This window comes from Neoarius graeffei, chromosome 9, assembly GCF_027579695.1.
Source record: "Neoarius graeffei isolate fNeoGra1 chromosome 9, fNeoGra1.pri, whole genome shotgun sequence".
In the NCBI taxonomy this organism is placed as follows: Eukaryota; Metazoa; Chordata; class Actinopteri; order Siluriformes; family Ariidae; genus Neoarius; species Neoarius graeffei.
In genome coordinates, this window is record NC_083577.1 from 68368689 (window position 1) to 68394185 (window position 25497).

At 45.2% G+C, this 25497-nt stretch overlaps 1 protein-coding gene across 1 annotated transcript in view; it reads left to right on the top strand.

The window, feature by feature from the left end:
- The first annotated feature begins 575 nt into the window (after nt 1–575).
- Nucleotides 576–25497, top strand: part of fam117bb (family with sequence similarity 117 member Bb) — a 102141-nt gene continuing 77219 nt past the window's right edge. The window contains exons 1-2 of the mRNA XM_060930150.1: nt 576–1487; nt 14763–14932. Of these exons, the coding sequence (XP_060786133.1) occupies nt 818–1487; nt 14763–14932 (840 nt within the window). The 5' untranslated portion in view covers nt 576–817. The remainder of the gene's footprint in view (nt 1488–14762; nt 14933–25497) is intronic.

Sequence of the window (25497 nt, forward strand, 5' to 3'; positions counted from 1 at the left end):
GTGTCCGCGTGGGTTTCCTCCGGGTGCTCCGGTTTCCCCCACAGTCCAAAGACATGCAGGTTAGGTTAACTGGTGACTCTAAATTGACCGTAGGTGTGAATGTGGGTGTGAATGGTTGTCTGTGTCTATATGTGTCAGCCCTGTGATGACCTGGCGACTTGTCCAGGGTGTACCCCGCCTTTCGCCCGTAGTCAGCTGGGATAGGCTCCAGCTTGCCTGCGACCCTGTAGAACAGGATAAAGCGGCTACAGATAATGAGATGAGATGAGATGAGATTTTTCAGCTCAAATCAAGACAAGTTCAGATTTTTCACTCTGAGCTCTGTCATGCCTGATACATGAATCCCATAACCTAGAGTAATATCAATTGGGATCCACTGTTTTTATCATTCCAACCGAAGAGAGAATTTTGAAAAAGAAGTTGTCCAGTCTGCACAATGTGGCTTTCTCTGTTTACATTTCCTTCAAGCAAAAATTGCATCCAGCGTGCTATAGAAAGAGTTAAAAGGATCCTGTAAGCAGCCAATGAAAAGTTGTCTTATGTCAAGGATTGACCAATGAGAAGGGCGGGTAGGCGGAGCTTTGGCAGGAGTTGACTGTGCGTGGCTCGCGCTGCTGCTGTGTGAGTGGAGTTTACCTCAGGACGCGAACCGAACCGAGCCGAGCCGAAGAGCTCTCCGGAACCGAGCGAAAGAAGAAACAAAGCACCTATATGGAGTGATACGAGAAGGATAGAAGAGTGTCTACGACCTCAAACACACCTGGTGTTGAGTTTTAGGGTTGTTTTTTGGGTTTTTTTTCGGAAGTTTGTGAGCGTCATGTCCCAAAGAGTTCGGAAAAACGGCTCGCCGACGTCCAACTGCAGCTCGGTGAGCGGCGGAAGTTCGAGCGGAACCTCGGGTCTGAGCGCCGGGGTGAGTTTACTGAGCCGCCTGCTGCCTATGAAAGCCACCGTGCCGTTCCAGCTCAAAGCACAGCCACAGCTCCCCCTAGCGGCCAGGATGGCGCTGTCCAACGGAGGAGGAGGAGGAAATAATGCAAACATTAAATGCAGCGGATGCGACGCAGCCGGAAGTCGTCTGTGCGCCCCTTCTCGCTCTGCTTCCTCATCTTCCTCTTCCTCCTGCGCCGCTTTGAGTCCGTCCTCATCTCCTACATGTCCCTCTTCTTCTTCTTCCTTGGCCCTCAGAAGCAGTTCTCCTGTGTCTCCTCACACACAGGTCAGTGTGGCATCACTGGCTCATCCCAGCGTGCCTTCCTCCCTGTCTGCTGGCTCTCACTTATCCTCATCCTCCTCATCCTCATCCTCATCCGTGCTGCTCAGCTCACTGACGGACACTTTGGTGCTCACAGCCGCCTCACATCCTTCAACATCTTCCCCCTCTTGTGGGCACAGGGGCAAAGCCCTGGCATCTTCGCAGCACGGCTCACCTGAAAATGACAGACTGTCACCTGAGAGGATAAGCCCGAGCTCACCTGTGCACAAAGGTAACCCGTTTACCTACTCATTCAACGTATGAGTGAGTGGCGTGTTTTTCTTTTCTTTTATGTATACTGTACATAACCATCTGTAGCCGGTTATCCTGTTCTACAGGGTCGCGGGCAAGCTAGAGCCTATCCCAGCTGACGAGAGGCGGGGTACACTCTGGACAAGTCGCCAGGGCTGATGCTGATACAGAGACACACACAACCATTCAAGGCCAATTTATGCTAACAACCCAGTCCTCGCAGACAGCGTCGCAGATAGCGTCTGCGTAGCCCGCCCACCTTCGCAGACGCTCTGCGCGCACCTCCCAAAAATTGTGACCACCGCAGAAGCCTCGCAGACAAGAGGGCTCTGATTGGTCCACTCTGTATCCGCTGTACACGCACTTCCGCTTCCCTGCTTTCCCGGTTTGGTTTGTTTTCACGACCGCCATTTTTAAAAACACGAGCAAAGATGGAGCAGCACGAAGAGCGGTTGATCGAGGAAGTGAGGAAGTACGTACATCTATACGACTCCAGTTCTAGTCATTATAAGTAACCGGAGGATAAACATTCCACTAACCACACCCACCAACTACTCCTAGCGATTTCGCGACTTCGCGCCCCCTTGCGTTGTGGCAGTGCACAACCTATTACTCTCCGCTCAATGATAAATTACAACTGCCTGCGAAAAGCTGTCTGCGAAAGCCTTGTCGGAAGAGCATGCAGAGGCCTTCACACTCACATTCACACCTACGGTCAATTTAGAGCCACTAGTTAACCTGACCGTATGTCTTTGGACTGTAGAGGAAGCCCATCCAGACTCTACACAGAAAGGCCATCGCCGGCCCGAACCCTGGACCTTCTTGCTGTGAGGCGACAGTGCTGACCACTACATGATAACAATACATCTCATCTCATTATCTCTAGCCGCTTTATCCTGTTCTACAGGGTCGCAGGCGAGCTGGAGCCTATCCCAGCTGACTACGGGCGAAAGGCGGGGTACACCCTGGACAAGTCGCCAGGTCATCACAGGGCTGACACATAGACACAGACAACCATTCACACTCACATTCACACCTACGGTCAATTTAGAGTCACCAGTTAACCTAACCTGCATGTCTTTGGACTGTGGGGGAAACCGGAGCACCCGGAGGAAACCCACGCGGACACGGGGAGAACATGCAAACCCCGCACAGAAAGGCCCTCACCGGCCACGGGGCTCGAACCCGGACCTTCTTGCTGTGAGGCGACAGCGCTAACCACTACACCACCGTGCCGTCCATAACAATACATTATTTTACAATTACTGTACAGACGCTTGTGGCTCAGCAGTTAAAGTGCATATCACGGGTAAATTCAGGAGCAAGATCAATGCAATTCTCCTATTTTATATTAAACTTTGGTCAAATATCTGTAACATTCTGCATTCTCTGCAGTTTTTTTTTTACCGTGCGCAATACCAGAACAATTCAGTTAAAATCGAGCCATTTGAGGTGAATTGGTCCGCCTCTGAAAAAACTTGGCGTTTGGATTTCCCGGCAAACATTGATTTTCGTGACGTCGCGTGCGGGACGCCTCCTTCTGAATCCTACGTCAGCGCTGGTTTGTTTATGAGAAAACGACCTGATGGTTTTCTGCAAGTTTCTTCAACGTTATAACGTAATTATTAAAATGGTTAACAGATGTATCGTACGAGGGTGTAGCAACACCAATCTTGATGGGATTAGGACTCATCGTTTCCCACATTGCGCTCAGGTGACAATTCCATATTTCAATGCAAAATCGCTAGCTGCTAAACTTGGTCTACACAGGCTGTGCACTGAACCCGTGTAGCCTGCTGGCGCTTCCGCACGTGACGTCACAAATCTGGATCCAGACTCTCTTGGGATTTTTCCAGACGTGTTTTGTTATTTTATTTTTTTCTGCTGTAGACAGATGGCCTTGTGCAAAATTACCCTTCTGGATGAGTGTGTAAAGGGACATTCTTTCATATATAAAAAAACCAAACGAATTTGATCCAGGATATGCACTTTAAGGCTCTGGGTTACTCAGGGGTTTGAGTTCAAGCACGGCCAAGCTGTCTCTGTTGGGCCCTTGAGCAAGGCCCTTAAGCCTGTCTGCTCCACAGGTGCTGTATCAGGGCTGACCCTGTGCTCTGACCCCGTGCTCTGACCCCGACTTCCTAACAAGTTGGGATATGTGAAGCAAGGAATTTATCTGTTCTATAGCGTATATGTGGAAAAATAACGCCGCTACCACCTTCTTACAAATCATCCCTCATTACAGTTGTTAGCCTCCTTACTTTTACTTTAACCCTGTATGGGAGACGAAAAGACCGATTGATTAGTTAAGCGATTTTGTCGAGCAATTCAATAGCCTGATGACCTAAAAGAGTTTGTTTTTTACTTGTAATGAAGGCAGGACCATGCAGACAGAAGTTGTGAAACGTGGGTGTCTGAAATCAGCGAGACATTTTCTCTACTTTGCTAAAAGATCTAGATTTGTCTTCATAGCCAGTGACTGGGACACTCTGTAATAGTAATGCTAGTAGTTATACTCCCGCTCCGAAGGAGGGGAGGGGAGGGGAGGGGGGATATACTGGTTTTCCTCTGTCCGTCCGTATCTCCGTCCATCCGAAACACCATTTTTCTCAGCAACCACAAACCATAGCCACTTGGTACCAAACTTCAGCTTGGGGGTTCTATACCGTGTGTACCGTTTTCAGGTCCGTCACACATCGACTTCCTGTTTACCCACTGAACGCGTTTATGAAACATATAGTGTGGATTTTGACGCTATTTCAAAATGACAGTTTCCCAGGATGTGATTTGAAATCCCTGGGGAGACACACTGCTCTTTACTTCCTTGTTTCAGGGTTCATTATTTGTTGAAGTCAGCATTCCTAACAAGTGGCCTATTCCTTCGATTGCTTGCGTTCTGATATCAGCGAGAGCGGGGGTGTACGAAAGTGAGCGGTCGTTCACGGTTGATCTTGTTTTCACAAATTCTTCAAAATGTGTTTTAAAGGGGAACAGAGGGCAATATATAGAGTAAATATAACAGTAAAACACACATTAACGAACCTTATTCAAGACTTACAAAAGTTTTTTGTTCCAAGGTTGGAAAGTTGTAGTGTTTTGAAAGCAGCTCGAGCAAACTATTTCCGCAGTTTGAACAGCCCGCCATGATATTAATTTTATCCAAATCAGAATGCACGTTCATTTTCTCTGCGTAACACTCATGACGTATGTATGTGCCCAGTTGTGTTGGCTCATTGAGGTTGGGAATAGCACGTGTGAAATACCTGTTTCTGCCTCTTGCGACGATTTCGCAAGTCCACGGGTGGCGCCTATCTCATTGCAGCAAATAAATTCTGCTGGACTCGTGAGCAACTCCACGTTACATTTTCCGCACGAGCACCACGCCGTGTCACCTGCACGCAGACGCTCTGCCCCACGCTCGCCATGCCCATGGTCAGCATCGGTCTCATCCTCGCCGTCATCCAAGCTTTCTTCTCTTATTTCATCACCGGAGTCGAGAGTACCTCTCCTAGGTTCAAACTGGTACCCTTCTAAGCCATAGCCTGCTTGCAGTGCGTCTTGCGGGATCTCTTCGTATGATTCGACAGAGCTGTCGCTTTCACTTGATGCGCCCGACGCCATGATTACACGCTTATCTCCTCTATTTCAGAGAGTTCCGCTAGTGCAGTGGGTAGTGCTGACGTCACGGTCTTTTAAAAATAGCGACTCTTGTGCGGTTTAGCGTGTAAAGTATTATATTTACAATTACCAAGATATTTCGTTGTTTTCTAGTATATAAATTTGATAGAGTACTTAAGAATATGTTACTTTGTCACATCAGCAACTGTATATATTATATTTGGCACCCCTTTAAGCTGACCGAGGGACTTTGCTTCTTATTGTTCAGTACTGTCACTTTTCACGGGTCGTTGAAGAATACGAGAAAATACAAGCCACTGCTAGGGAGGGACGCGACAGCCGTACGATCATATAAAGACGGACAGGGTAATGAACATCGTTAGAAAGCCTCATCGGTAACTGTCGCAGCCTGTGATGCTTGGTTATGTTTTTTCACTTTGGAGATTTGGATTGAAATATCACCTCTGATCCACTCTTACGGAAACCTGGCGTCATGCTACTCCACCGATTGGTGCCTAACAAACCAAGTAGGATGAAATGGACTCCTTCAAACATAGCTTCTAACGTTAGATGTCGGCCATCTTGGATTGTTTTCACCGAACCTGATCTCCTGCTGGGTTTCAAACCCTCCCATCTGGAGTTCTCCAGTCTTCCTACTTGGGATAGTTGTTGTTCGACAGCCTTTCTTTCCTGCCTCAGGTGTGCTGGGAGCAAAAACATGCACGATCTTGGAGTCCCTGAGGGACGAATTGAGAACGACTGGGATAATGGTTTCGTGCGTGATGTTCATCCTGAGCTCGTTACTGGCCTACATTACGAGCAGTTGGGCCCCTTTTATTATCATGCCAGAGAACTGGGGGCATTAACATGTCCATCACGGCATCGGTTTAACCGACACCGTCATTGTCATTTGCATCCATTCAGCGTGAAGATGCTCCACAAATCCTCGCCTCTACCTCTGAGACACTGCAGATTATCAGTCCTCCCCCTCTCCCCTGCCACCGTGCCCCATCTCGCAGATATTCCGCTTTCCCTGGGCTGCTGGGTAAAACCCGATTAGGCTCTGAAACCCCCATCTGCTCTCTCATCCTGCGGAGGGGGAGGGGTGCTGGTGGAGCTCCAGAAACAGAGCCGCCAACAGCATGAACCCACTAACTTTGAGCTCCACAGCACCATATTTTCTCTTCAAATGGTGCTTAATGCTTATCTGGCGCGGTTTTTCTCAGCCAGGCGGCTTATTTTTGTAAAACTGTAGCAAGGGCACTTGGCCAGCTTTGCTACATGGAAATATGGCAGAGGCCTCAGTGCGTTTGTGACGGCTAAAGGAGCAGTGTTGTGCACACGGTAGCCATGTGGAGGTTTATTACACGTCTAACGGTTTTGCTTACAGGCAAGGCCGTGGAGATCGTCTCCTAGCGATCCCTTTCTCAAAACCGCCACGCGCCGTTTAGCGTCGGCGATGTCGCCCGTATATTGGCGCTCATCACTTTTGAGGCAGCAGCTACGTGTTTTTTTTTTTTTTCCCTACTAGTTTAAGAAACTAAAAGTCGGCATGGAGAACCAGTAAGGAATCGACGTGTGCGAGCTGATATGGTAAACATGAAACTGCAGTCCTGCATGCAGAGGATTGTTTTAATGCCAGTGTTGGGTGATTCGGGTAATTTGGGGTCTGAAATGTAAGCAGACCCGGCCGATCATGAGGTGGTTTTAGCTGCAGGAGCAGTGCAGTGTAGAAACAAAGAAGAATCTCGCTCTCTTTTATCCTGTTTCTCTCCATTTTAGCAAAATGACTGTGTTCAGAAAAGAAGCACGGTGCACGGGCGCTGCATACAGTATTACAGTCTCGAGCTTCTAGTCTTCCCCTCGTCTCACCTATCCCATTGTGTTCATCTGAACAGTCTGCTCTTGTTTATGTGAAGTCTGATGATTTTCCAGATCAACAGGCTTACCCAAGACCCTTTGAAAATGAGCGAGAGAGAGAGAGAGAGCGCGCGCAAGGGCGTGAAGGATGAAGACAGGGTTTGAAGACAAACAAGTTGGACCAGAGCGAGGGAGGAATAGGCCTGCTTCAGGGCTTCCAAGCACGAAATCTGTTTTCGGTGAACATATCCCGCAAAGTTAGCAATAATTGCAAACATTCATCCAGGCCGTTAATCAGGCAGTTTGCAGCAGTGCGTATAAACTCCCACGTTCCCACTAAAACCGTTCCTCTCTGTGATGCAACTCCAAACAAACATGCTCAGGCCCCAAAGTCTTGTTTCTGCAGCGCTCTCCGAAAGCAGTGGTTTGATGAAGCAAAGCACACAGGGCCTGTAAGGGCAGGCCACAGCGAGATCACTCCAGATGCCTTACAAAAGAGCCCGGTTGAGAATCGAGCCGCCACTGCGCCCACGAACACCCATATCAATCCTGCTCGCTCGCTAACGTTCATCTCCTCCTCCGGATTGTTTGTTCACCAGCACAGAATGTGTTGAGTCTGGTTAGAGATTCATTTTACTTTTCCAGCCCAAACAGGCTCTCGCATTCTTCTGATAGCGGTGAGGTGTTTTACTGTTTGCACTGTGCTGCACAAGTATCTAGAGAGGTGTGCTATCTTGAACCGAGCCATAATACCGGAAAGATGTGTCAGCTTTGATTAGTGAGCTTTGTGCATTCACAGAGACGAGATGTGCATGTTAAAGGAATAGTCTGGATTTTTTTTTTTTTTTTCTTCCAACACAATCTGCATCTGTATTGTTTTGCGTGATTACCGCAAAGACGATTTTGAATAAGTTTCACTGTGCTTAGAAAGGTCACAACGTGTAACTTTTTTTATTTTTGGAGAACGTTTTTCTCGAAGCTTTTCATGTGTAATATATAGATTTAGGCGCTGCCGGAAAGCGGCGCTCCCATCTGTTTCTGTTTTGTATAGTGCTGTCAAGCGATTAAAATATTTAATCGTGATTAATGTCGCGACTGTCATAGTTAACTCGCAATTTAATCGCACATTTTTGTCACATGAAAAACCATTGTAATTCTCTTATCAGCATAAAAAAGTGAATGGGCTTGCTCACCGTTCGAACTACGGGGGTACTCGGGGGATCCGAGATCCCGTGAAACAGACATGCGATCCCTTGAAAACATGATTTGGGAAATGTTGGGGGGTCTCTAAAATATTGGCAAAATGATGTTTATTGACATAGCAATCGTGTGTAACGGGAAGCATTTGCATATCCGAAGTGAGCGCGCGATGGAGAGCCGTGCTCTGAGACAAGCGCAAGCACACACACACCCCCAAGGGAAAAAAAGGACCCCCCCGAAAATATCGGCATAGTTCGAACACTGGTTGTACCAATGTTTTTTTTTTTTTTTTTTTTATTGTAGAGCATAACACGTCTTGTCACAGCCACTGCAAAGTCGGGCTGGAGCTGCCGATGGGAAAACGAAACCTAAGCCGAGCACCATGGCTCTTCGGGGGAGGGCAGAGGACTCTGGCTGTGCGGGGCGTGGCATTACAGTCTAGCTGCTATCGTTTTTCTAAGCAAAGTCTCTGTTCCAAGTTCCTGGCAGTTTCAAAAGCTTATGAAAAACCTACATCATGTCACAGAGCGTTAATCTCGCGATAAAAAAATTATCGCCGTTAAAATTGAGTCAAGTTAACGCGTTAATAACGCGACATTTTTGACAGCACTAGTTTTGTAGAATTTTCTTATAGCGTAGCCAGCCTCTTTTGTTTTATATCGAGAATCGCCAAAAAACCACAAAAATTCAGGCATGACGCGCGTCGTGCACGGAGATTTTCCTGCCGTGACTAGGTTGCCTGTAGTGGCGGGCACACACGCACAGGACCGAAACCATCAGAAAACAACTCGATGGGCTTCTTTATGTATCCACACGCTATAGGGGTGTTCACACGGCACATATTTGCATCGATGCTGCACCGATGTATTTTGTTGCGATATATCTTACACCGGTGTAAATTTTGTGGAGCGTTCACACGTCACAAACCTGCTTACTAGAGAGAAGCGTGTTAGCACCGGTGCAGCCCCACTTGCGTTCACACGGCAGTTTTTGCGACTGTGCTATACGATAGTAATAATGCGGAAATGAAATATGCACATGCGTGAAAAATGTACTTCCTTTTCCCGGTTGTCATGGCGTCACCAAGCGCCGGGAAAACAATGTGGATGAAGACACGCAGTTCTGTTGTTGTGGATATTCGCCATTTTGGAAGCGCAAAATACCAGGATGCAAATTATGTGATGCCCGTATGTAATCAACTCTCCTGACGCGTAGCAAGTCTACCACTGTAGCGTTCAGACGTCCCATTTTATATCGGTGCTGCCCCGCAAACTAGCATTTACTCCCGAGTAAATTTCTTAAACCGCCTCCCGAGCAGGGTTAGATTTGCACCGGTTTAAGCAGCTTTCAGGGGCTACACCGGTATAACTTCGTACCGTGTGAACGCTCTACCGGGGCAGCCCCGGTGCTACACCGGAGTAAAAGTTGCCGTGTGAACACCCCTTAAGCGTATGGGGCTCCGCTCGCATGGGCCGGAGCTCCTCTATGACGTGTCGATTTCAGAGAGAGGACGGCTCATGCAGGGGGAAGATTTAGTGGTTGTGTGTTCCCAGAGTAGCTGTGGAGGACTGATTGTGAAGGATGTGATGACGCTGAAGGTGGTACGGTGGTGTAGTGGTTAGCACTGTCGTCTCACAGCAAGAAGGTCCTGGGTTCGCAGCCGGCAAGGGCCTTTCTTCGTGGAGTTTGCATGTTCTCTCCATGTCTGCGTGGGTTTCACAGGCCAAAGACATGCAGGTTAGGTTAACTGGTGACTCTAAATTGACCGTAGGTGTGAATGTGAGTGTGAATGGTTGTCTGTGTCTATGTGTCAGCGCTGTGATGACCTGGCGACTTGTCCAGGGTGTACCCCGCCTTTCGCCCGCAGTCAGCTGGGATAGGCTCCAGCTTGCCTGCGACCCTGTAGAACAGGATAAAGCGGCTAGAGATAATGAGATGGATGGATGATGACGCTTTCTGACAAGCATCGGTAGCCGGAATTGCACCAGTAATCGAAAGTTAAATATACAAGAAAAGTATTTGGGAAGACTTTCTCTCATGGCTGGCATGGGTTCTACAGCATTTAAGTGTTATGGTTGTAGGTTTGAATTCACATAGTTTCATATTTTGACTCTATCCATTCAGTAACTGCCCGTAGACGGCCATTTTAAGTGAGTTTTGCGTCACCGTGTTTTTCTGTCCTATTCTTCGGATAGGGAAACCAGGGTTCTAACTAGACCAAAATATCAGTGTAGCGGCACCAGTCGTAACGGCTGGCGGTTCAGGAGCTGCCTTAAGCCCCTGAAAGCTCACGGGTTCTGCATACTCAGAGATGCATTCTAGTACGTTTCCCGTCACTTGCAGGCCTCCCTGAAAGACGCTCTTTTTTGCCAAAAGTTGCTGTGATTGTTTTTTCATTTAACACTTATTATAATTAATATTCAACTACATTAGTGGCACATTTATGGAATAAGAATAAAACAACCAGCTGATGTTCACCAAGCATCGGCTTTTTCAGCTTCAGCCGTTCTATTACAAGACATGACGATCCAGGTCTAACTCTAGGTCCAAGCTTGGCATGTAAGCGCCTCTTAACACGGATGGCGCTTTACCGCGAACACAACATAAAGAAGGAGGTACCCGTAAAGCGGACTAGCATGATCAGTGACCGTCTCCACACGGAACTACTCGGGCAGCTCTGCACTGGGCGCTTACGTGGACGGGGAGCGGAGCATGTCCAAAAGTAGAACATTCGCATAGCGGCGCGCCGTCACTGCCGCATAGTGATAGCAAGAGAAAATTAAACCAAAGACCACGTTTTGAAGATTGACAAGTCTTTTTTATTAGCGTAGCAGCAATATTGTGGGCATAGCAGAAAGGAAACTTCGCGTATTGGCCCGATGTGCTGAGAGAGCAGAGTTGGAACCCTGGGAAACCTGTTGAAATTCTCATCTGTTGGTAATCGCAAGTACACTCGCTGACCAATTTATTAGGAACACTTGTGCATTTAATGCTCTTGAGCTGCGTGTGGATGATTTTGATTTTTTTTTTTGCATTGTTGTCATACAACCCCGATTCCAAAAAAGTTGGGACAAAGTACAAATTGTAAATAAAAACGGAATGCAATGATGTGGAAGTTTCAGAATTCCATATTTTATTCAGAATAGAACATAGATGACATATCAAATGTTTAAACTGAGAAAATGTATCATTTAAAGAGAAAACTTAGGTGATTTTGAATTTCATGACAACAACACATCTCAAAAAAGTTGGGACAAGGCCATGTTTACCACTGTGAGACATCCCCTTTTCTCTTTACAACAGTCTGTAAACGTCTGGGGACTGAGGAGACAAGTTGCTCAAGTTTAGGGATAGGAATGTTAACCCATTCTTGTCTAATGTAGGATTCTAGTTGCTCAACTGTCTTAGGTCTTTTTTGTCGTATCTTCCGTTTTATGATGCGCCAAATGTTTTCTATGGGTGAAAGATCTGGACTGCAGGCTGGCCAGTTCAGTACCCGGACCCTTCTTCTACGCAGCCATGATGCTGTAATTGATGCAGTATGCGGTTTGGCATTGTCATGTTGGAAAATGCAAGGTCTTCCCTGAAAGAGACGTCGTCTGGATGGGAGCATATGTTGCTCTAGAACCTGGATATGCCTTTCAGCATTGATGGTGTCTTTCCAAATGTGTAAGCTGCCCATGCCACACGCACTAATGCAACCCCATACCATCAGAGATGCAGGCTTCTGAACTGAGTGCTGATAACAACTTGGGTCGTCCTTCTCCTCTTTAGTCCGAATGACACGGCGTCCCTGATTTCCATAAAGAACTTCAAATTTTGATTCGTCTGACCACAGAACAGTTTTCCACTTTGCCACAGTCCATTTTAAATGAGCCTTGGCCCAGAGAAGACGTCTGCACTTCTGGATCATGTTTAGATACGGCTTCTTCTTTGAACTATAGAGTTTTAGCTGGCAACGGCAGATGGCATGGTGAATTGTGTTCACAGATAATGTTCTCTGGAAATATTCCTGAGCCCATTTTGTGATTTCCAATACAGAAGCATGCCTGTATGTGATGCAGTGCCGTCTAAGGGCCCGAAGATCATGGGCACCCAGTATGGTTTTCCGGCCTTGACCCTTACGCACAGAGATTCTTCCAGATTCTCTGAATCTTTTGATGATATTATGCACTGTAGATGATGATATGTTCAAACTCTTTGCAATTTTACACTGTCGAACTCCTTTCTGATATTGCTCCACTATTTGTTGGCGCAGAATTAGGGGGATTGGTGATCCTCTTCCCATCTTTACTTCTGAGAGCCGCTGCCACTCCAAGATGCTCTTTTTATACCCAGTCATGTTAATGACCTACTGCCAATTGACCTAATGAGTTCCAGTTTGGTCCTCCAGCTGTTCCTTTTTTTTTTGTACCTTTAACTTTTCCAGCCTCTTATTGCTCCCGTCCCAACTTTTTTGAGATGTGTCATGAAATTTCAAATGAGCCAATATTTGGCATGAAATTTCAAAATGTCTCACTTTCGACATTTGATATGTTGTCTATGTTCTATTGTGAATACAATATCAGTTTTTGAGGTTTGTAAATTAGGCTATTGCATTCCGTTTTTATTTACAATTTGTACTTTGTCCCAACTTTTTTGGAATCGGGGTTGTATGATAGGCTTAATTTAGGTAACTGCATGAATGTACAGGTGTTCCTAATAAAGTGGATGGCGAGTGTATGCTACAGATGCAGTAGATAGAGATTAGGTTGAAATACTCTGGACTAGCCCTTTAAGCATGCATTTACTGAAAGAAGGGGGGGAAAAAGGCTCTTTATAGACTTGTAGATTTGTAGAGTAATAGAGCGAAGTTAATTGTGCTGCTGTCACATTTTGTTTTGTCTATTCGGTATAAATTCCATATAAAGTTTAGCCTGTGGGTGCAGAGCTGTTGGTTTGCCCTTGTCCGTAAATGATTGAACAGAGTGTAGCAGGTGGAGTGTGTGATAGACACAGCATGAGCAGTGCTGATAAGCGAGTTTTAGTGCCCAGAAAAGCATCTCCACCTCACACGCACAACGTCCTTTACATCCAACCTGTGTCTCGACACAACAGCCCGGTCATTCGGCACTCTTTTTATCTTCGTGCACTCGCGAGTGAGGGGTACACGGGAAGAGTGATTTTGTGGGTAATGAAGCGAGCCTTTAGGAATCGCTTTGCTGGCTGTGTTTATTATGGACTTCATACGGAGGATAGTATTCACATACAGACACCCATACATTATCACACCTGTTTGTGTACCGAAGCACGCCAAAGTCCTTGCAGGCATATTTGTTCCCATGTGAGCACGTTTAACAAATGTAAACAGCCAAGTCTGCAGCTTGACCCATTACAGCTCATGTCCTCTCACATGCACACAGTCATGCTTAGCGATGCATGACTTCCTCTGAAATTTCTCCCAGGTTCCTCCTCCTGAAAGCATTTCTGCTATTTTCGCAGCTCTCCGTTTCAAAATACAGAGCAAAAAACCATCCACTTCTGCTTTTTTGCATTTTTGATGAGTTCAGTATCTGATGTCACCTCCAAGTGAAGTCAGGGTCCCTGCCAGAAGTGAAAAAAAGTGCTGAGCTGCTTGTTTTTTCGGGGTCGAGTGCGACTGGGTGTGCATGCGCTCCTGAGAGTAATGGTTGCAAACAGCTTTAACGATTCCCGTCTGATTTTGTTTTCCTGGGAGTAGTGGTGAATATGTGACGCACACAGAGACACGGTGAGGGAGCGAGGTAGTGTGTGTGTAGTAAAAGTTTTGTGTCAGGAGCGAGCAGTTGTGCTTTTAAAGCAGCGCTGAAAAGCCCATATGCTGGATTTCCTGCACCGGCTCCAGCTCTTCAGAGCAGCACAAAAACGACAGGTGCTGCGGCTTCGTCCGTACTGTACGCCTCGCCCTTCTCGAGTGTATTCAATAGAGCAGATTTACATGAAAGAATGGCCTTTAAAAGAGGCGAGAAAGAGAGGGATAGTGGGAGATTTTGTGTGCGAGTGAGAGGGAGCCTGTTGATTGTGCGGTGGAAAGAATGAGTGAGGGAGAGAGAGGGAGGGAGAGAGTATAGTGGGCAAGTACTTGTGGAGGCTCGGTGAATGTAGGTCAAGACACGAGGGCTGTTTCCTCGAAGCCAGCCTGCCTCAGCCAATCAGAACTTAATCAGCTTTGCCTCCATTAAAAGACCTGCTGGCTACTATGTTAATGCCGTTCTCAATCTGCCCAGCTTTACTGATTATCACCGGCAAACTTCGCCACCTATTTCAACTGCTGCCAGCTTCTGTTTGAAACACACACACACACGGAGTGCTTGCCCAAACACACAATCTCTCACTCTTGCAGTAGTGTACGCCGACCAAGCAAACAATACCGATCACACACCATTAATGAACTGGCCTCGTTTCGCATGTTAAGCTCCTAATACTTGTTCTTCTCTTCTTCTATTTTCCATCTGTTCCTTTTCTTCCTCCCCCACTTGTTTGTCCTTGTTGTATGTTTCACCCACCAAATCGGCCCCGCTCTTCTCCATCTATCTTCTGCCATCTTTGTCTATCACAGAAAGGTGCAGAGTTTCACTGGCTGGTCCAGTGGGAAGCAGCAGCAGCAGTGCCAGTATCCGCCGGACTTCCTCCCTGGATGCCCTCACCGGCCCTTATCTGTCAGGCCACTGGCCCCGGGATGCCACCCACACCCCTTATGTTCCCTGCATGAGAGACAAAGCCACCCAGGTGAGCTCCGCATCCATCTCTCGCTACACTAGGACGAGTTTTTGGAACCAGTTTCACGGAAGTATTTATTTATTTATTTATTCAAAAAGGGGAAATAAGCATGATCATATCGTCGATCTCGCGTGCCAGTTTAGTGGAACATTTTCTGAGCTTTCTTTCGTCTCTCATCACTTGAACAGAATTTCACGTTAGCGTTTGTGTTCATTTTCTAATTCAGAACTATTCGGACAAATTTTACGTGGTGGTTCATTACATTACATTAATGACATTAAAGGAGAACTGAAGGCAAATTTTTTTTATCATAATTCTATGATAATTCTATGAATTTATCGAGAAAGAACAGACCGCATAACAGTATCTTTTAACTTCTTTTAATAATATGGGCTTGCGCTGAGCTCAGCGAAAATGCGTTCCGCCATATTGATCTACTGCGTGACGTCATGCGGCCCACCACTGAAAAGAACTCTTCAGTGCTTCATGGTAATAAGGTAAAAAACCAGTACAATCGCTTCTTCAAAGTTTCACCAAATGGTTTTATTTATGCAACTTAAAGCTCATATTGCTGTATAACTTTGGTCGAGTAAAAACACGGAGCAAAAACATGGCTGAATCCTGAATGACTCCTATTTGGATTTGTCCTACCAAGCCTACTGCGCATGCGCGAAGCGGCTCGGCTCGGTTTTCCCTTTCGGGCGCTCTCGTTTTCTGTTAGAATTTGGTAAAGAAAAAAATAAATAAATATTATTTACCAGCTTACCGGGTCCATGAACATAAATCTGACAGCTGACAAGGTCAGGATATAAACGAATCGAATACAAGCCACCCGCCGGGACTCCTTACTGTCATCACAGTGATCTGTCTGTAAACACTGTTTTCATGGGCCCAGTGATGTCACAGATCAGAGGGAGGCGCATTAACGAAAGATTCTGATTGGTTTATAGTTGCCCACAATCTCAAAATGGCTGACTCCTCCAACTTCGGCTCCTCTGTGTCAATTCATGATTTCAAAGTTAAAAATATTTTTTCATGTTCGATATATAATGGAAATAATTAACGGAATTGATTACGTATATGTTTTTCTCCTATTACACACACTGTACAAAAGTTGCCTTATCCTTTAAATATCGGAATGCATTTTCGATCGCTATTTTGTCACTGCCGTAGCAAGTTATGAGTGTTTGAAATATGCTCTGTAATATATCAGTCCGTATGTCAAAGCGACGGGCGTAAACGAGATTCGTTGAGACCTGTGCGAGACATCGTAGGACGGAAGTAAAACGTACAGCGGAAATCAAAGTGACCGACGTCTGCCGACGTTGCCAAAAGACGCGCGCGCACTCTTTCGAATGCTGACGTGATCAAGCCGGAAGTTTTGTTTGTTTCGATAGCAATCAGGAAAGTTTGAAAAAAGTAGGCAGTAATCGTCATTTAAACTCGTTTTTGTGCAATATTTTATTTGGAAAACAGTTTTCAAAATGGCGGCACTGACACCTGGTTGACACTTCACGTTTCGAAGTCTCGCACAAGTCTGGTGAAGATCGCGCGGATAAGCGACGCCTCCCGTGGACCAAATGAACTAAATTCAACACGGCTAAAAACCGAATAGGCCGATGAGTATAATATTTAATTGTAATTAGTTGCCAATACGAGTCACGATATAAGGTTACTAAAACCGAAAACGTAATTGAAAATAACACGTTAATTATGAAATAAAGCAAGTTTAAAAATGACTTCAGTTCTCCTTTAATGGTATTTAGCAGACACGCTTATCCAGAGCAACACACAATATACCCAGATGGCAACATAGAACATACTGCCTGGGGAACAGTTAGGGGTTAGGTGCCTTGCTCAAGGGCACTTCAGCCATTCCTGCTGGTCCAGGGATTCGAACTAGCGACCTTTTGGTCCCAAAGCTGCTTCTCGAACCATTTGGTTCGTTTCCAACAGGCACAATTACAGTCTAGTTTTTATGTGGCTGAATCTCAGATTACATTATATTGGGCATATGTACTCACTGGCCACTTTATTAGGAACATACAAATACTAAATCCCCCCCCCCCCCCCCCCCCCACACACACACATACGCGCGCGCACAGTCTGTGTAGCATGGATTGTACGAGGTGACGGAAACATTTCTATGACACATACGTGCAGATTTTTTTTTTTAGCTGTACACTGCCATCTGCATGCCACAGCAGAAATCAGGATTCATCAGACCGGGCACCATTTTTCTACAGTTTCTCTAACCACTATAGCTTCCGATTCCTGTTCTTGACTGACAGTAATGTTGTGCATTCTGAGAAGCTTTTCTGCTCACCACAGTTGCAAAGAGTGGTTATTTATGACCATAGACTTCCTGTCAGCTGGAACCAGTCTGGCCGGTCCCTGACCTGATCTCTGTCGTCAGCAATGCATTTCCGCTTGCAGAATTGCCACTCACTACGTGTGGGTTTTTTAATGCATTATTATTATTTGAATGCATTTAAAGAATTGAAATTTCAGTGTACTTAAAAAAATAATGCATTACATCCAGAATTGTATTGTGAGCAGATGTTTGAAATCATCAGGTTTTTTTTTGTTTGTTTGTTTGTTTGTTTTTTTTAATCCCCTGCTACAAAGTGTGCAGGGGGGTATAGGAATGAAGTCCATCCGTCCGTCCGTTTCAATCTGGACAAGTGTTCTCGGAAACTGCATAAGCTACATAAATGAAACTTTGTGTGCTCATGTTACTATTCATGATCCAAGTTGAGTTCGGAAATCATTTACGAGAAATTATTATTTTCAGAGTTATGGCCCTTGATTTTGGCGGCACGGTGGTGTAGTGGTTAGCACTGTCACCTCACAGCAAGAAGGTCCTGGGTTCGAGCCCAGCGGCCGGCAAGGGCCTTTCTGTGTGGGGTTTGCATGTTCTCCCCGTGTCTGCGTGGGTTTGCAGTCTGAAGACATGCAGGTTAGGCTGATTGGTGGCTCTAAATTGACCATAGGTGTGAATGATTGATTGTCTCTGCGATAACCTGGCGACTTGTCCAGGGTGTACCCTACCTCTCGCTCATAGTCAGCTGGGATAGACTCCAGCTTGCCTGCGACCCTGTAGGACAGGATAAGCGGCTACAGATAATGGATGGATGGGCCCTTGATTTTCGTTACTAGACTTTGTACAACCCCGATTCCAAAAAAGTTGGTACAAAGTACAAATTGTAAATAAAAACGGAATGCAATAATTTACAAGTCTCAAAAACTGATATTGTATTCACAATAGAACATGGACAACATATCATATGTCGAAAGTGAGACATTTTGAAATTTCATGCCAAATATTGGCTCATTTGAAATTTCATGACAGCAACACAGCTCAAAAAAGTTGGGATGGGGCAATAAGAGGCTGGAAAAGTTAAAGGTACCAAAAAAGGAACAGCTGGAGGACCAAATTGCAACTCATTAGGTCAATTGGCAATAGGTCATTAACATGACTGGGTATAAAAAGAGCATCTTGGAGTGGCAGCAGCTCTCAGAAGTAAAGATGGGAAGAGGATCACCAATCCCCCTAATTCTGCGCCGACAAATATGGCCCTTTTCCACTACCCTTTTTCAGCTCGCTTCAGCTCACTTCAGCCCGACACGGCTCGCGTTTCGACTACCAAAAAACAGCACAACTCAGCTCGCTTCAGCCCTGCTTAGCCTCTAAAACTCGCACGGTTTTGGAGTGGGGCTGAAGCGAGCCAAACCGAGCCGAGTGAGGCTGGGGGCGTGAGCAGACACTCCCCTGTGCACTGATTGGTGAGGAGGAGTGTCCTCACATGCCCACACACGCCCCGCGAGCACGCTGGGATCTGTAAACACCGCAAACCCGGAAGAAGAAGAATTACGAGAATTTCTGAAGCCTTATGCGCCTCGCCTCATCTATACGCTCTTGCCAGTATCTGTTCGCGTTGTCGGTGACAACAAGCCACAGCACCAAGACCAGCAACACTAACGACTCCATGTTTATTGTTTACTATTCGGGTCGTGAGACTACCGCTTAAAAGCTCACTGATGTCACTGTTTGCGCTGCTTAACGACATCACGTGACGTCCACCCACTTTCGCTAACTCCACCCAATGTGTCCACCCACTTCCAGCCAGCACAGTTCAGCGCGGTTGTAGTCGAAATGCAACTCCAATAGCCTCACTCAGCTCGACTCAGCACGGCACGGCTCAGCCCAACTCAGCCGCGTTTGTAGTGGAAAAGCGGCATTAGTGGAGCAATATCAGAAAGGGGTTCGACAGTGTAAAATTGCAAAGAGTTTGAACATATCATCATCTACAGTGCATAATATCATCAAAAGATTCAGAGAATCTGGAAGAATCTCTGTGCGTAAGGGTCAAGGCCGGAAAACCATACCGGGTGCCCGTGATCTTCGGGCCCTTAGACGGCACTGCATCACATACAGGCATGCTTCTGTATTGGAAATCACAAAATGGGCTCAGGAATATTTCCAGAGAACATTATCTGTGAACACAATTCACCGTGCCATCCGCCGTTGCCAGCTAAAACTCTATAGTTCAAAGAAGAAGCCGTCTCTAAACACGATCCAGAAGCGCAGACGTCTTCTCTGGGCCAAGGCTCATTTAAAATGGACTGCGGCAAAGTGGAAAACTGTTCTGTGGTCAGACGAATCAAAATTTGAAGTTCTTTATGGAAATCAGGGACGCCGTGTCATTCGGACTAAAGAGGAGAAGGACGACCCAAGTTGTTATCAGCGCTCAGTTCAGAAGCCTGCATCTCTGATGGTATGGGGTTGCATTAGTGCGTGTGGCATGGGCAGCTTACACATCTGGAAAGACACCATCAATGCTGAAAGGTATATCCAGGTTCTAGAGCAACATATGCTCCCATCCAGACGACGTCTCTTTCAGGGAAGACCTTGCATTTTCCAACATGACAATGCCAAACCACATACTGCATCAATTACAGCATCATGGCTGCGTAGAAGAAGGGTCCGGGTACTGAACTGGCCAGCCTGCAGTCCAGATCTTTCACCCATAGAAAACATTTGGCGCATCATAAAACGGAAGATACGACAAAAAAGACCTAAGACAGTTGAGCAACTAGAATCCTACATTAGACAAGAATGGGTTAACATTCCTATCCCTAAACTTGAGCAACTTGTCTCCTCAGTCCCCAGACGTTTACAGACTGTTGTAAAGAGAAAAGGGGATGTCTCACAGTGGTAAACATGGCCTTGTCCCAACTTTTTTGAGATGTGTTGCTGTCATGAAATTTAAAATCACCTAATTTTTCTCTTTAAATGATACATTTTCTCAGTTTAAACATTTGATATGTCATCTATGTTCTATTCTGAATAAAATATGGAATTTTGAAACTTCCGCTATCATTGCATTCCGTTTTTATTTACAATTTGTACTTTGTCCCAACTTTTTTGGAATCGGGGTTGTACAAGTGGACTCAATCTGGACAAGTTTTCTCAGAAACTATATGAGCTACATCAATGAAACTTTGCATGCTGAACAAAGCTAGGTAGCGTTTTATGAAGGTGTCCTAGCACTTAGGACATCGTAAGTCAATATTAAAGCAATGGGTTTATAAGGGCGTAAGTGTTAAGAGGTCTTCATAAAGTGCTCCTGGCGGGGGATAGTGACAACCGTGTCTCGTGTTTTTTGCTTTCGTGTACTGTTCCCTGTATTATTTTACTGTCCAGTACAGAATGGCAACATTTATCGTCCTTCCAACAGAGCTCCCTACTTCACAACCACATACATACTTGCTTACTTTTAGCAAAATCCCTCATCCGCTTTGACTCTTGATCCCAGTGCGGTTCATGGGAACAGCCTGTGGGCCTTCACTGTTCAGCCACTGTGTCTCCAGCATGCGTGTGAAACTTGCAGTGTATTCTCACCTTTACACACCCGTGTGATTATATGCGGCCTGCTCCGAACGGGTCACGTTCTCGTCATGCTGGTCGATGTCCCTTCTGAGTATATCCAACTCTGAAGCTCTTACTACTGTCAGTAAAATAACTGCAGTCCATCTAATGCCTGTGCTCCTATAAAGCACGTACTCCTCACCCTGCTGTCGGACCGGACCACACAGGTGAGCAGATGTAAACATGTGTTTTCTCTTCAAGAAGCTATTACCAGCAATTACTGTGAGCTTTTAATGTGGTTTTCCTGCATTCTCAGATCCGCCTCTGTGCCGCGTGTTTACCCAGTATTCAGGACGCCGATGAGCTCTGAGCACAGACGACTACATCTTCTGACAAGAGGATGTTTTATAACTTTTAAATAGTTTTATTTAATCAAATAATTAAGTATCTAGTGATTAAAGTAATATACGAGCTGTTTCTGTTGAATTATAAGTTTGGTAGGAAGGAAGAAGGTCAATGGACAGCAGGACAGATAGAAATAAATTGTGTGTGCGTGTTTGGAGGAAGAAAGGAGGAAGCCTCTCCCTGGCTTGCTGAAAGATGAACGGAAACAGAAGCATATTTTTGGTGAAGGCAGAAACTGGCTGCCATCGCAGCCTCATTCTTTCCTAAAGCCTCATCTTTTCCCAGCACTTCTGATCTACACCTGGAATTCTACAGCAGCTTCTAGCAACGTTTGTTAACATTTTAAAGTATAAATTTCAAAGGGTGTATGTAGCTTCTTTGTGTTTTTTTTTTTTTTTTTTTTTCTTTTTCGAAAACGGGGTTTCTAAGATTACACAGGATGTGAAGTCAGAGCATTGTTGTTGTTGTTTTTTAAACGGGATTCGTCATCTGTTTAACCACAAACAAGTGTAACACGCTTGTCGCGGCACTACTGATTACGAGCTCTAGGTCTCCAGGGTTTTCTTTTATTGTCCACAGTGTGTGTTTGTGTGCACGCTGTGCTTCCTCTGGAGATCCCAGACCTCCACCCATCTCTCTCGCTTTCTCTCTGTCTGTGTCAGCAGCCCGTCTCACAATGAGGGCAAAAGAACACAGGAACTGGGCGACCGAGCCTGGAGAGAATGTGGAATTTGCACAGAATTTGCAGAGCCCTGTCTCTCATTCGCACTGCAACATCAGGCCAAAATAACCAGGTCTTGGATCTGTACGGTGGTGCGAGTTGCCATGGAGCTGAGCTCACACCTAGTGACCAAACAACAACACCGAAGTGAGTCTTTGCCCCGCTTGCTGCCTGGAAGGACTATACAGCTGACACGCTGGGCACCGGGCAGTCACTGACCTGTATATCCTCTGTGTATAGCTTTCTATGAAGTTTTTATACTTCTTGCAGGAACATCTTGTTTACGAAAGTGTTTTCATACTGGGTGTTATGGCATACTGTAGATTGTGAGGTGCAGGAGGACTTTTGTTACATTCAGTGTTGAATTTCCAGTAGTCGTGACCAGGGGCGCCGCCAGAAATTTTGGGCCCCATGAAAGATTAGAATTTTGGGCCCCCCAACTTTGCCCACCCTCGTCACAATTGCACTATTGTCATTATTTGACTTTTTTGATAGCCCATGGACCTTGAGTTTGTGACTTTATTACATTTTATGTATTAACCTACCAGGGACTAGATGAAAACTCTATCCCTCTTTTCTGTGTGCTGCGCTTTCTCCAGCTCCTCAATTTGAAACCAATGGTTTAGAACGTGTGAACATTCCACACACGTAACCATGTCAAACACTTGACTGGTGTCCGTTATTAGCAACACTTTAATCGAGCAAACTGTATATGGCGCTCGCTCATTAAAAACTTCAATCCTAAAGCATTTATGGGTTGTATTGCTGCTTACCTCCTTCTCCAAAGGGGGGTTCAGTGGTTTGGTAGGGCGGAGGTCCTCCTGAGGCTGAATCTGTGCATATTTAGGGCACCCCATTAGTTATGAAACTGGTTATTAGCACTAGTTATTAGCACCAGCATACCGTAATATTTCATCTTGTTTATCACACAAGTCAGTTCAGTTATTAAAATGGAAAAAATGTCACTGTACAAACTGTAAAAGTGTTCTCTTGGTAGGCTAATCCAACCACGTTCATACTGTTCATTTACCATTCGCTAATATTTTGAACACACACGTGCGCGATTAGCTACTTTTCTTTGGGAAAAACTGAGTGACCAGTTGCCTGCCTCTCCGGTCCCTCTCAGCTTTCAGCTGCCTTTCTTTACGTTTTTGACAGCCACTCTTCATATTTAGCGATCATAGACTGTACGCACTCCACTGCTGGCTGGCTGGCTGCTGTACTGCGACACAGCAGCAAGTAGCGTTGCACTGATCAGCACACAGATTTAACGCATCGCGCTTCGACCAGAACTGGACCGTACCATTTCGCAAAAGGGGGAGGGTTAAATGACAATATGTTGAAGAACTCAAGAAATAGACAACCTTGTTCAATTAGCTCATTTTACCAGATGGAATATTGCATTGTTGTTATTTCAAAAGTCTTATTAAAATCATTAAAAGCATATTATCAGCCCCTTAAAGGGCCCCATGGCAGTGCTGGGCCCCTAGAATTGTTCTAACCTTTCCCCCTCTGGCGGCGCCCATGGTCATGACACAACATTCATACAAAATGGCAAGCCACATTTGCTCATTTAGTGACTGAGTGCTAAATGTAAGTACATAGTAATTCGAGTTAAAGGCGAGCTGAAGTCATTTTTAAACTTGCTTTATTTCTTAATTAACGTGTTATTTTCAATTACGTTTTCGGTTTTAGTAACCTTATATCGTGACTCGTATCGGCAACTAATTGCAATTAAATATTATGCTTATCGGCCTATTCGGTTTTTAGCCGTGTTGAATTTAGTTCGTTTGGTCCACAGCAAGCGTCGCTTATCCGCGCGATCTTCACCAGACTTGTGCGAGACTTCGAAACGTAAAGCGTCAGCCAGGTGTCAGTGCCGCCGTTTTGAAAACTGTTTTCCAAATGAAATGTTGCACAAAAACAAGTTTAAATGACGATTACTGCCTACTTTTTTCAAACTTTCCTGATTGCTATCAAAATAAACAAAACTTCCGGCTTGATCACGTCAGCATTCGAAAGAGTGTGCGCGCGTCTTTTGGCAACGTCGGCAGATGTCGGTCACTTTGATTTCTGCTGTACGTTTTACTTCCGTCCTACGATGTCTCGTACAGGTCTCAACGAATCTTGTTTACAGCCATTGCTTTGACATATGGACTGATATATTACATAGCATATTTCAAACACTCATAACTTGCTATAGCAGCGACAAAATAGCGATCAAAAATGCATTCCGATATTTAATAAAATGAGAGAAATAGAATTTTGATGATAAGTTTGCCTTCAGTTCCCCTTTAAGTGTAGTCTTTTATTATTCATTTGCAACCACGTGACCAAAACTGTTTGCGTCATTGACCGCCACCATGTTGGAGGATATATATATATATATATATATATATATATATATATATATATATATACATACAGTGGTATGCAAAAGTTTGGGCACCCTTGCTGAAAATGTCTGTTACTGTGAATAGTTAAGTGAGCAGAAGATGAACTGATCACCAAAAGGCATAAAGGTAAAGATGACACATTTCTTTAATATTTTCCACAAGATTACATTTTTATTTCCATCATTTACAGGCATAAAATACCAAAAAATGAAAAGGACCTGAAGCAAAAGTTTGGGCACCCTGCATGGTCAGTACCTAGTAACACCCCCTTTGGCAAGTATCACAGCTTGTAAATACTTTTTGTAGCCAGCTAATAATCTTTCAGTTCTTACCTGGGGGATTTTCACACATTCGTCCTTGCAAAAGGCTTCCAGTTCTACAAGTTTCTTGGGCTGTCTTGCATGCACTGCTTTTTTGAGATCTATCCACAGATTTTCAATGATGTTTAGGTCGGGGGACTGTGAGGGCCAGGGCAAAACCTTCAGCTTGTGCCTCTTGAGGTATTCCATTGTAGATTTTGAGGTGTGTTTTGGATCATCGTCTTATTGTCGGACCCGTCCTCTTTTTAACTTCAACTTTTTTACAGATGGTGTGATGTTTGTTTGCTTCCAGAATTTGCTGGTATTTATTTGAATCCATGCTTCCCTCGACCAATGAAATGTGCCCTGTGCCACTGGCTGCAACACAACCCCAAAGCATGATCGATCCACACCCATGCTTCAGAGTTGGAGAGGTGTTCTTTTCCTGGAATTTGGCACCCTTTTTTCTCCAAACATACCTTTGCACACTGTGGCCAAAAAGTTCTATTTTGATTTCATCAGTCCACAGGACTTGTTTCCAAAATGCATCAGGCTTATTTAGATGTTCATTTGCAAACTTCAGACGCTGAATTTTGTGGCGAGGACGCAGGAACGGTTTTCTTCTGATGACTCTCCCATGAAGGTCATATTTGTTCAGGTGTCGCTGCATAGTAGAACAGTGCACCACCACTCCAGGGTCTGCTAAATCTTTCTGAAGGTCTTTTGCAGTCAAACAGGGATTTTATTTGCCTTCCTAGCAATCCAACCAGCAGTTCTTTCAGAAAGTTTTCTTCATCTTCCAGACCTCACCTTGATCTCCACTGTTTCTGTTAACTGCCATTTCTTAATAACATTACGATCTGAGGAAACGGCTACCTGAA